This window comes from Xenopus laevis, chromosome 4S (genome assembly GCF_017654675.1).
Source record: "Xenopus laevis strain J_2021 chromosome 4S, Xenopus_laevis_v10.1, whole genome shotgun sequence".
NCBI lineage: Eukaryota > Metazoa > Chordata > Amphibia > Anura > Pipidae > Xenopus > Xenopus laevis.
Genome location: NC_054378.1, coordinates 66021436 through 66034497, shown reverse-complemented (window position 1 = coordinate 66034497; position 13062 = coordinate 66021436). Strand labels below are relative to the sequence as shown.

General features: G+C 36.1%; 1 protein-coding gene across 17 annotated transcripts in view; it reads right to left on the bottom strand.

The window, feature by feature from the left end:
* dock7.S (dedicator of cytokinesis 7 S homeolog) overlaps nucleotides 1–13062 on the bottom strand; it is an 81409-nt gene that overhangs the window by 28717 nt on the left and 39630 nt on the right. For 11 of the 17 annotated variants that reach the window (XM_041561364.1, XM_041561365.1, XM_041561367.1 and 8 more), the window contains exons 18-29: nucleotides 12567–12668; nucleotides 12346–12432; nucleotides 11392–11623; nucleotides 11084–11248; nucleotides 10707–10876; nucleotides 6628–6720; nucleotides 4588–4674; nucleotides 3985–4080; nucleotides 2953–3093; nucleotides 2507–2620; nucleotides 1143–1313; nucleotides 246–385 (exon numbers count right to left, since the gene is read on the bottom strand). In XM_041561364.1, the coding sequence (XP_041417298.1) occupies nucleotides 246–385; nucleotides 1143–1313; nucleotides 2507–2620; nucleotides 2953–3093; nucleotides 3985–4080; nucleotides 4588–4674; nucleotides 6628–6720; nucleotides 10707–10876; nucleotides 11084–11248; nucleotides 11392–11623; nucleotides 12346–12432; nucleotides 12567–12668 (1598 nt within the window). The remainder of the gene's footprint in view (nucleotides 1–245; nucleotides 386–1142; nucleotides 1314–2506; nucleotides 2621–2952; nucleotides 3094–3984; nucleotides 4081–4587; nucleotides 4675–6627; nucleotides 6721–10706; nucleotides 10877–11083; nucleotides 11249–11391; nucleotides 11624–12345; nucleotides 12433–12566; nucleotides 12669–13062) is intronic. The other 6 variants (XM_041561376.1, XM_041561377.1, XM_041561378.1 and 3 more) reach the window with 1 other exon arrangement.

Here is a 13062-nt window from a genome sequence, read left to right as displayed (position 1 = left end):
AGAGGCATAAAATATAAGTCATACTCTAATCACCATGTCTAACATTTGTTTGCACTTATTTGCAAGATGGATGGTTATTGTTTTTTTAAAATAAAAAAAAACCTTATTATATCTACATCATTCATCATAATTTTTGATATGATATACTCAAAAATACTATTCTGCAAAACACAATTCTACAAAAACAAAAATAAATAAACCATGGCATGCATTTAAAATGTACAGTACAGTATTTACAGACTTACCCCTCTGCATCTGGATCCAAAATGACTGCCAGCTCAGTCAGCACCAGGCCTGCCAAGTAATGCTGCTGACGAAATGGCACAGACAACTCAAACATATTTGCTATCTTTTGATCCAGGACATTTGTAGAAAATGCAGAGCTCTGTTGGGAAAAAAAAGTAAGTAACATGAGGTCAGGACATCTATTATGTGATAATGGCCAAGGCCAAAAGCCATTTTTATTGCAGCTCATTAAATGCAAGGGGTCACTGCTAGTTTCCTCTTGATCCCTGCCATATAAGAGTCGTAAGTAGCTCTTGGACAAGGATGTCACCCAAAAATCTCACCGACAATTTCAAGTCTAATGCTACTTTTACTACTCCATATTGCACTAAACTTGACTTCAGCTGGAAGTGTTTTCGTCACTGCTCCCTGATACTGGTTTTATACCACAAAAATGTAATTTCTCATCTGTAGAATGGGCCATTTGTCACGGGAAAATGGAAGAAGTGTAGATGGTTGTTTGTCCCTTTCCTGTATGCCTTTCAGGCAACAAAAATTGCAATATCACTGCGGATTGTAGAAATTGCAAATACAGAATGTGAAACGCCAGTGGGATGGCACTTGGATCGCTTCGGCTTTCCGAAGTGGCCCGAAGTTTCCGCTAAGCCGCATGCTAAGGATCAATTGCTAATTCACTGAACAGTCACTGACTAACTAAGAGTTAGACAGCTGAAGAGCAGGAAGTTGGGTCCTGCATATTATTTAAGACATCCAGTCAATCCAGCCTTTATAGATTTGTGGCTAACCGACTATATTAGAAACGCTTTTTATTATTTTTATCTATTTACCCAGTTTTAATTTTTACACTGAACTGTTCCTTTAATGTTCAGAGAGTGCAGGTGAAAATTCTGACTTACTTGGGAAGTTGCTGATGAAACAGAAGGAGAAGGAGATGAAGGTGGAGTGAGCAAGCTGCAGGGCAGATTTAATGTGACATAGTGTTCATGGCTGCAAATTATACGTAAGAAATCCAGCCTCAGTGAGACCAATATGCTTGGATTTGGCTGTAGATACAGTTTTGATGAGACCTGCAAAAAATATAAAAAGCAAATCCACTTGAGCTTGAGAAAGGTAGATCATTTGTATTCAGTTGTGTTTTTTTCATTTGCAGGACAATATGCAGTCCAGTTATGATTTATGATAGAGTTCCTGCTGATGAACTTTAGGCTTGGTCCACATGGAAAACTAAGGGCAATGCTACATAGAACATTTCTATAACTGTAATCCTCACCAGACACAGGGTAAAGGTGAGCAAAACAACCTTAACCTCTGCTAGTAATTTCCCATTCTAAATAGAGGTAGATAAGCAGATTTCCTTATTTTCAAGCTACATTCACTACAAAGTGCCATAAGCACAATCTAGCAGATCTACACATGTCTAACAATAAAATGATAGTACAGACAGGGATTGATACATATATACATGAATACATTTAAAAATACAGTATCACAAATATTACATGTGTTAAGTGGAATAAGGACAGGCTGTTGTTTTCTTGCTGTTCGTTAGCCAGAAATGTCATGTAGCCAGAAATGTTATGTAAGGCTGGAGTGACTTTATGTGTAACATAATAGCCAGAACACTACTTCCTGCTTTTCAGCTCTCTTGGTTTCCACTGATTGGTTACAAGGCAGTAACCAATCAGTGGAAACCAAGAGAGCTTGGAAACAAAGAGAGCTGACTTGGGGGGGGGGGGGGGGGCACATGGGCCATAACTGTTGCTTTTGAATCGGAGCTGCATGCTGAGGATCAATTTCAAACTCACTGAACAGTTATGTCCCATGTGGTCCCCTTAAAATCGCTGACAGGAAGTAGTGTTCTAGCTATTATGTTAGACATTCAGTCACTCCAGCCTTTATAGATTACATTTTTGGCTAACTAACTATATTAGAAACATTTTTTATTTTGCATAGCCTATTTACCCAGTTTTTATTTTTATACCGAACAATTCTTTTAAGCAATTTTCATAGCTACAAGTTTGGTTCAATTGTGCTCATTTTTAAAAAATGGCAATGCAGCTGATCAAACAGATGCGATTCAAAAGTTATATCTCTAAAAAACAATAACAACAACAAAAAGGTGAAATAAAAGTGTTCTAAGCAGGATTAAGGTATGTTTAGCCAAGTTAGTAGAACTTTGCCATGATCGGATTGTCCCTAATGCCAGCACTATAGCTAATGCATATAAATAAAGACAATGGTCTCATCTGATTAAATTTACCTGTTTGAAATAAGCCTTAATAAGAACGAAGACAAAACCTCTATCCATGACAGACAACAGATCATTGAGGAAAAATGCAAGACTGACATTAAGCCTTTCCACCATTTCTGTGTCCTGCATAAAAGAAAGGAACAAAAGATAGATCATAGATGTTGGTTAGATGTGTCTTTTGGCATTCACTCCCTACTAAAAACCCATACATAAGACACATAAACTTGGATAAAAAAGGAAATCTGTTTCCAGTTAATATAAGCTATTTTAATGTAAAATATATAACTCAATAAGTAGCAGAGAATTGTACATGCATCTAACATATCTAAACTATGACATGAACACACCTGAATTAAACAAATATGGAAACAGCAACAAGTCATTATATAAAAACAGACAAAATAAATGTTGTGCCTATATGAGTAAAAGTAGGCATAAATAGTAAAACTGGATACCTTCTGAAACCGAGTGACAATGTCATTAGCCATTGTGCTGATTAAGGCAGCTATATCATCCATGAATCTTTCAGGAAACCGGTGCTTCCTTGGACAATCAAGTTTATCAGCAAAATACAGATGCTGTACCATGCTTTTCACCTACAAATCATTTTAAACAAATAAATATTCATATTAATTTAGTTAGTTAATTAAGTAAAATGATTGCTTAATGAAACAAATCTCAAGAATATATTATTTTATAGCTGGAAACAGGATATTTTCAATCTGCATAACCCTCCATTTTCTAAACAAATGTGTTTGGAAGAGGGGGTTTATGCCTTTATTTAGACCATGCTTCATGTATAAACAGATATGAAAATTTTTACAATAAAAAAAGTAATTAAACAGACAAGGGTCAATACATTGCAATAAATATAATTATAAACAATTACATGCAAGTGTCATGTGATCAAGGGGCAGTATACCCCATTGCTCAACAAAAGTGCTATGAATAGGCTTGCGCTAAGCATACATTTTGCCTATTGTTTTAATCTACAAAAATATACGTTTTTTGTTATTTCTTTAGCAAACAAAGGGGGGCAAATAGGGAAAGTGGTTGCAAAAAGTAAAGTACGTTGCACAGATAAGCTACCCCCTGTATAATGGACTATTTTTAACAAAGCAGTCACAACAAAGGGAGGTTTTGTATACCACCCAAGGTTGATTATCCTGCAAGTACCAAGCATGGGACAGCTACCATGTTTGTCATGTTTAGCTCAAGAAAGAAAACCATATATTTTTCATGGTTAAAAAATTGTGAAGGTTTAGCACAAGTGACTGGTTGCCAAGAGACAAATCACCAGTGATATTTATCTCCAATGTTAGCAAACATGGCCCTAAAACGGTTGAAGCGCCTTTCCAGTCAGGCTGAAATCATGTGTGATGCTTTCTAATTATCTGCTTCGGGTTACTATACCTGTAGCAAGCTTCACTTCTGTTATTATATTACTGCTTATGCTGCCTTTTAGTAGTTAACTCAAACAAACTTACCATCAGCTCAAAAAAGAACCAGGCTTGCTGAAGAGCAGCTTCACGCACTGTTCCACTGCAAACCACCCACTGCAGAGCCAACTCTTCATGGAAAAGCTAAGAAAAATGAAATGTCAAACCTTTTCTCTTGTAAACCATAAAGTTCTTCAAGAAACAAGTATTCTCCATCAAAATACATGACTTTAGCAAACACAAATGCAAGTCAGAAAAAAAGAAAACAGGCACGTGATCATGTATGGCGGATGCATTTCACAAGACACATGTCAAGACATGATGCAGCAAGTGCTTGGCAACAACTCATACCAAAAACACGTAATGCACTCTAGGTTACATAACAATTTGTTCCTGACACAATTTTTAATATTTGAGCTACACTGCTATTTTCACCTATAAATATACAACAAACTAACTTTTTATTTTGTTAGTCTTTATTTTGAACACTACCTAAATGATTAACTGCTGCTCTGTGGCCTACAAGTCTACTCTTATTTGAAGTCATTAGGTACAATTTGTTTCTTTATGTGTTTGAAAAGAATCAGAGATAAAGCTGAGAAACAAGGAAGTATAAAGTGAGGAAAAATGACCCTGATTACATGAATCTACCTTTTTGGTTGGTAATCGTCCAGTTAAAGTTTGTAAGAAACTCGACGTCTCAGTGTGCGAAGACATACGATTACATCGATCCATTGCCTACGAAGTGGAGATGAATGAGTGATGGCGGGAATAATAAACTTTGGTTTAGTAATTCTGCAGCATATATAACTGTGGAAAAGTCGATCTTCCTTTTATTCATTCACAGCAATTACTTCATACTATGAACTTTGCATACCAGTGTACAAAACAACCCAACACACACACACACATATATGCATACATATACTTATATATATTTATGGTGGTATCATCTGCTTTTCAAACAAGTCCTAAAAGTAGATGAAGAAAACCTAGTTAAACAAATGGAACATAAAAGATCTAAAGTGAGCGGTTCATATGAGGAAATCCACCAACATCCAAGAGCTGAAGCTGTTCTGTATGGAGGAATGAGCTAAATTTCGAGTCGGGGTTGCATCAGATATCAAGAGCACGATTCATTGCTTTTGCCACACACACATATGTTATTGGATCATTTTTTTTTTCAAAAACCATAGATGACCAAATATCATAATTTATTGTTTGTTTAACTAGGTTTTCTTCATCTACTGCTAGGACTTTTTTGAAAACCAGATGATGTTTTAGGTCACATTCATATAACAATATAGAACATTTTAGAGGGTTCACAAACATATATATATATATATATATATATATATATATATATATATATATATATATATATATATATATATATATATATATATATATAATTTCTTATATGCTTATTAGTGCACGATTTCAGCCACCTTAACGCTGGTTACTGAAGAGGCAGGGGTGTAATTGTTAAGTCATTTTAGAAGAACATAAAAACAGCTTTCCAACACATGCAACAATTCGCACAACAGTGATTTATTCATCTATTGCTTGCATTCAGGTATAAATGCCAAAAAATTCCTAAGCAGGCTGCATCTAACTTTTTGTACTTTGTACAAATTGGATCAAACTATACAGAACATGAAAATAAACTATGCAGTTTCACACTGTGTTTCTGCCACTGTTGGGAACAAAAAAAAGGGCAATGGGCATTGTTGCGGTGTGAATAAGGAATGTCATAGAATAAAATGACACTTTCTAATTAAAAGAGGTAACTTTGGAACCTTCCAAATAAAACAAGCGACATTTTGAACAGTCAAGAAGTGGTGGAGTCCAACAAAATTCACAACAAAATTCATAACAAAATCCTGCTGTTATGATGTGTGTTGTGTATCATAGTGTAAAACAATCTATGCTATAGTAAGCAAGGAAAACACAAACAAACAAACTATACATGGCCATGTAGACTTGACAAAACATATGATGATAGTGGTAATGAGTCATGTATTTAAAAAACACACTGTAAATGCTTGTAAATACAATAGTTTGGACATCTCCATGCACAACAAGCAGTTAAAGTAAGAAGCATGCTGGGTTCATGTAAAGCAACAGTAAGGCAAGAGAACCTTCCCTTAATATAGCCTATTATTGCAATATTTAAGATTCAAAAGGAGATTTAACACACATTCAGATTGAATCTTGAATATTCTGTTGCAAGATGACAGATATTTTAATTATGGATATTAAATACATCCTATTGCACTAATTCAGGCATGCCTCCACTATACAATAATGCCATATTGTTTTTACTCTCATCTGTATTATATTTACAAAGTACAGCTGCACATCCATTTTGTCTTTTTATGGATATCCAAGAAAAACATGGGAAATGCTATAGGTAAGTTCCTCATTGATATGTTTGTACTTGTTTTAATTAGAATAGCCACTGTTGCTTTATTATGAACTCTTTAATATGTACGGTCATGCAAAATAAAAACCTGATTTGTAGCTACGTCCAGCTCATTTTTACATTTCAGAATGTTTTTTTTTTGTGGTATGAAACAACTGTGAATACAGTTTGAGCAATGAGTGCTGTTTTTAATAGATATAGAAGACAAACGTATACTTGAATGATGTGAGGCAAAAACATAAAGCATTCATCATTAGAAACACAACCTGCACTGTTTCAGCACTTGGACTAGGGTTAGTTCCCCACTGGGCACCTTTGGGACCACCAGTGTTTACCCAGGAATTTGAGCGATCCAAACCCTGATCATATGAAAGAAGGCATGTGGAAAAGGAGAGGAAATGCATTACTGGTTGCAGGTTATACAAAACAGGCACAGAGATTAGACAGCATCTCAAGTCAAAAGACAAAAAAAATTAGATCAAGGCACTTCATATATTATTAGTAGTGTTACAACAAGACAAAAATAATCCTTGATGAACAAATTGCATCTAGTCTATTTCCATAACATTTCCTTTACACAGACAATGTACCACCCTGACACACGAGGCCACTACAGAGAGCCTAATGACACAACAAATGTTGTGTTTTGCTAAATTACATAGAAGAGAATAACAACGGTATGACAAGATCAATAAAATTAACACCGGCAACCATCGGAAGCAATAAATGTTTACTAGTCTGCCGAAATAAGTAAATGTGAAAAATGTTGTGGCATGATTTTTTTGAAAAAAAAACAAAAGGAATAACACTGTACAAATCAGTTTGTACAACAGTTACCTTTAACGTGTCAGAGCTGACATATGGGGGCACATTTACTAAGGGTCGAATATCGAGGGTTAATAAACCCTCGAATTCAACCCTTGAATTAAATCTTTCGAATTCGAATATCGAATTCGAAGGATTTAGCGCAAATCCTACGATCGCTCAAATTAGCGGCGGGATGGAAATTGTATACATTTTTGTCACAAAACAAAGAAGTAAAAAAAGTTTTCCCCTTCCCACCCCTAATTTGCATATGCAAATTAAGGTTTGTATTCGGTTCGGTATTCGGCCGAATCTCTCGCAAAGGATTCGGGGGTTCGGCCGAAACCAAAATAGTGGATTCGGTGCATCACTAAATCGTACGATTCGAAGTACAATCGTAAAAATCCTTCGACTTCAAATGTCGGACTACCCTATTCGATGGTCGAAGTTTTTTCACTTCGAAATTTGACCCTTGATAAATCTGTCCCCAAATGTTATGATATGTTATTTTAATACCACATGGCTTTCAAACAAGCATATATCATGGCATGGCAGAAAACAGATAAGAACTGCACCAAGATAAAAGACCTTGGCCTTAAGCTGGCCATAGATGTTGAGATTTTTAAAAGATCAGATCCTGATTGTGAGACCACGATCTTCTCAGAATGATCGTATGAATTTACCATCAACTAAAAAAACTAATTTGGCAGGAAAACAAGGGGTAGCTGCCTGCTTGGCCCTGCAAACATAGATAGATTGCACTGGGGCCGACAAAGATTTTTTGACCTGGTCGATCAATTTCCTGACAGATGTCAGCCGAAAAATCGTAAGATGTACCATTGTTCGAATCCCACTAACCGCACGATAATTTTGAAGGATTGGTCGGACTTCCCTAAAATCGGTCGTTCGGCAAGAAGAATCGTCGCGTCTATGGGGAGCTTTATTTTAAAATATCCTACAATTTAAATGTTATCTTTACCTTAAATAATACAAGAAAGTGATAACCCTTTGCAGAAAAGTAAACTTGGCTGATTCAACAGGACAAATAAGAGAGTAAAACATTAACATTTGTCAAACAAACCTGAAAGAATTAACACTTCAGTTATAGGATACTGTGGATGACATTAAATTAAAAGCAACTCTACAATAAAATTCAGGTCTTTAAAGGAGAACTAAACCCTTAAAATGAATAGGGATAAAAATTCCATGTTTTATATACTGAACTTACTGCACCAGCCTAAAGTTTCAGCTTCTCAATAGCAGCAATGATCCAGGAAGTCAAACTTGTCACAAGGGGTCACCATCTTGGAAAGTATCTGTGACACTCACGTGCTCGGTGGGCTCTGAGCAACTGTTGAGTAGTTAAGCTTAGGGGTCATTGCAAATTATCAAGCAGAAAAATTAGGTTGGCCTTTCATTTAAACAGATGCTACAGGAATGATTATTAAATTCTGATACTAGTAGTAATTATCTATATCAATAACTAATCAGCTTTATACAGTGACATTTATATTCTATGTGTAATGTATATTTTGAGTTAGTCCCTAAGCTCAGTAACCGACAGCAGCACAGAGCATGTGCAGTGAATCAGCAGGAAAAAAGATGGTGAGCTACTGGGGCATCTTTGGAGACACAGATCTTTACTGCTAAAAGGCTGAGGTTGCCTTGGGCTGGTACAGAAGCCCAAAACATACATGTTACATTTCTAGCCTACTTCTTTAGTTTTATCTTTCCTTGTCCTTTAAAAGCATTTCTGTTAAAGCAGTAATACCTGGAGCAGCTTCACACTTTGCATTTCGTCTCACAAGTGTAACAGACCTACTCTTCCCAATCTGACAAAACTATACATACGGTATTTCAAACACTAGACAAAAACCTATGTTCTGCCCAAGCACTGAACGTATGTTAAAATGTGGGTATACTGCCCCTTTAGGCAGCTCTAACTGCATTATTAACGCAACGTACATTTTGCATGTAGAAGTGATCCCTTAGCAATGTCCCATATATTTGCAGTCTAAAAAGCTGAAGGAGTGACTTTAGTATCACTGCATTTTGCATAGAACTAGGATCTTTGAAAATACTAAATCCATGTTTGTTAAAAAAAAAAAAAGATTTTGCTTTAGAAAATATAATTATAAAAATAATTACAGGTAGAACTTGTTTTTCTAAAGTATTTAGTGATTTTTCCTTTAAGCCTTCTGTGGGAATAAATTGATCTGTTGCAAAATAAATTAAGTAAGTAGATTTAGTGAGCACATTTTTGTCACATACTCAACAGGTTACTATTTAGAGATTGGAATATTCTGGCTTTCCAATTTTTATTTAAAGGGAAAGTATTTCTGTACACTAAACACCAGAATAACCTTATAAAACTGAGGCCCTGGGCAGACATCTATTTCTCCAGGGAGAGCCTATGTAATACTTACTATTCTCCACAAAACTGCAGTTTAGCCATTGGGTGATATAAATAGCACTTGGCATACACATATAAAATATTACAGTAGGCAGCGAGGGCCAGGTTTATTCTCCTTTAAGCCCTAGTAACATGTTATCAGACAGCATACAAATGCTGTACTGAGAGATGCAAACATAAAACCTTATCCATAATCCCAGATCAATAACAAGTAAAGATGAGGATTCCTTATAACAATAGAATATTCAATTTACAAAGTAGCACCATAAGAGAACATTTTTTTTAAATAATCCCCATTTGTAGGGGTTTCAATTCAAACAACAGGTACCATTTCAGATTATCTGAAAAGAAAAAAAAATGGCAGTATCCACACAGTGTAAAATTAAAAAAAAATGAGCCTGTATAAGGTACAATTTAAAGAAATGTTTTTTAGACCAGACTGAATATGCTTTAAGCTTGTTCTCCTGGCAGGGTTGCCACCTTTCTAAAAGAATCTCGGCATCTTGTGGGGGATGGGGGCAGCCATGATAGAAACGGATCACAACATAGCAGGAGCAGCGTAAAGCCATAAAAGGGTAGGCCGTTGATGCGTATACAGACAAAGCTGGTTATGAAGCAGATCGGGGAAGGAAAAAGGTATGATTGGGACAGGTTGGGGGGGGGGGGGGACAGGAGCTACATCTATAACACCGACCAGACCTTGGCAGGTGTTTTACTGGCTATGCTTATCTCCTAGTGGCACACACAACATTGATATCCCAAATGTCCTAGGAGTTGGGTATCTCTAAATCTTAGAACTTCAATTTTCTCTAAACATAATGGCTATTTTAACAGCAACGGAAATAAAAACAACTGACCTCATACAGTAAACAGTAATAAACAGCACTTCACTGCTGGATGCTAAACCTACACAACTCCAAATGGTATTGGTTTAGAAAACCATTTTAACTAGTATTTTTTTTGCTAGTATTTCGCAAAGGGACTGAGAAATACTAGCAAAGACATGACTTGAATATAGCTGAAAATGTGACGCTGTGGAGTAGCTCAGGAGGAAAACTCCGTCTAATAACAAACTATATATTCTGCCTGCAGGGATGTTTCATTGTGCTTAGATAAGCTAGTTCTTACCTTACTACCAATGATTGATCGCACTTCATCATCAGGTGAAGTTGGGGTCCCAGATATATCAGGATTGCTGTTGCTAAGACTCCTGGATCGGTTTAAGTTAAGACTTGCTGGTCTGTTTACTGACCGTGCCATTGTGGCATAGTGCATTGATCCTCCCAATCCACCAGGACCTGCAGATATGAAATGAGTAAATATGGCTTTACACAGGTCTTGCTCACAATAAGCATCAGTACAGGTATGCAATTCCTTATGTGGAAACACATTATCTTAAAAGTACTGAATTACAGAAAGACCATAAAGTCAATTTTAAGCAAATAATTATAATTTTCATACCTCTTGAAGATTTAAGAGAAAACTTAAATTAGGAGGTAATTTACCTGGCGAAGGTGAATTGGGATCAGTGTTTGGCAGCCGGAACACATAATGAATGTAGGAGGCAAGAAGATTATTTCTGCCATGCTGATCGTGATTTCCTTCAAGGTTTTTGTAGAGTCTGTTTGTGATGGAAGCGATAGCCTCAAATGATGCCTGACCTAGGTTAACTAACAAAAACAATTCTTTTGAAAGTGGGATGACTGAACCATAAGAGTCATTATTAATCCAATACTTTGTCAAATCCTGAACATGTTATATAGACCAGATCATTTTTTATATTGAATTGACAATTGCGTTTACTTTTACTTACCAATTTGCCCAGCGATGATAGGAGGCCGTACGACCAAAAGAATCAATTTATCAAGCAGGAGGTGAAGAAATTGTACTACAGGCTCCAACTGAGCAGAGCTTAGAGCTGATATGCTACTTTTCAGCTCACTTTCTAAGTTGTTTTCCATGATCCTCAGGTCACCTATTCGAACTGGAAACATATGCTCATCCAGAGCATGAACAAGAGCGAAGAACTTGTCCAGGTATGAATCCTAAAAAATAAAGCAGTCATTAGAGCTAGCAAATAATGTATTAATGGGTGCAACGTAACCATTGTTACACATTAAACTGTAATATATATATATATATATATATATATATATATATATATATATAACTTCTTCATGTGTATTTGTGGAGTGTTCTGTTGATTTTCTATTACTGATGACACCTTTGTTGGAAGGAGGCTTGTCCTATTTATGTTAAAGAGGAACCAACTCCACTCTCCAACCACATCACCCTGGCTTTCACTGCTCCCCCATAGCACATCCGTAACTGCAACTGCAGCAGCCACCATATTTAGCTATGTCACTTCTGTTCTCATGCACATTGGAACCTGTCCTTGGAAAGTATTCATGCTTCTAGTTGCTAATCATCACCATCCAACCTGGAAAGTTATGTTGGTGGTAGTGGGGGGCTGGTTTGGCTTGGAAAGAAGACAATGGTCCTATGTATTAGAGCCAAAAGTTAAAAAAAAAACAAAAAACACATATTGCTCAGGCAAAGTTTGGAAACAAGATTGGAAACTTTGGATATCAAACAAGAAAGGAAACTTTGCAAATCAGCCTCAACCAGAAGTTTAAAAACAGCTTTGGTGTATCCATCATATTTATGGGGGATAGTATATAACAATATAGAATAAAAAAATGAGGGGTGACTATCCCTGTTCCATAGGATCCTATTATTCAGGGTAATTTGCTTTAAATGTACTTACCTGTGTGTGAACAGTGGAAACAGCAACAACCTCGACATTGAAAACTCCTTTGTGATTATCCACCCATTTCATTCCAGGAAGAGGGACCTGAAACATCAAGTTATGGGAAAGAAGGCGGAAGATGTGGTTAGAATGAGAAAACACATTAAAAGATAGTTATAGTTTAATTCAAGCAATGTTTTGCTGAAATATCTTGATTTCTGTCCTTGCTAAACACTGACCTCTGGAGAAAGCACAGAATATGCCTGTGGTGGCTTTTCTAAGGAAACAGGCAAGCAAAACTGTCCTGTCTTCAAGCGGCCATTCTGAAGCATTGGTATCCACTTAAGCAGAAAGAAAATAAATCTATTAAAATATTCAAACATCTCAGAGCAAAACACGTTAATGAATACATCTACCGTTCCATGTAGAAAAAGGTGTTAGAAAAAATTTCTGCAATGTGAACAATATTTGCAACCAACTTGACACTAGAAGGCAACCAAAAAAAAAAAGATTTGATGTTTGCAACAGTGCACAGGAATGTAATAAAATTAAAAAACAGTTAGATTGCACTAAAAATATGCCACACATAAGCTATGCAACACAGAAATAACATTTGCAATGTAATATATTGTGCAATTAAATTTTTTGTATTGCAGAATCCAAATAAGATTATGATTTTTTAATGTATTTTAGTAAAGGAGAACTAAGGCTTATGCAACAGAGGGCTGAAATACG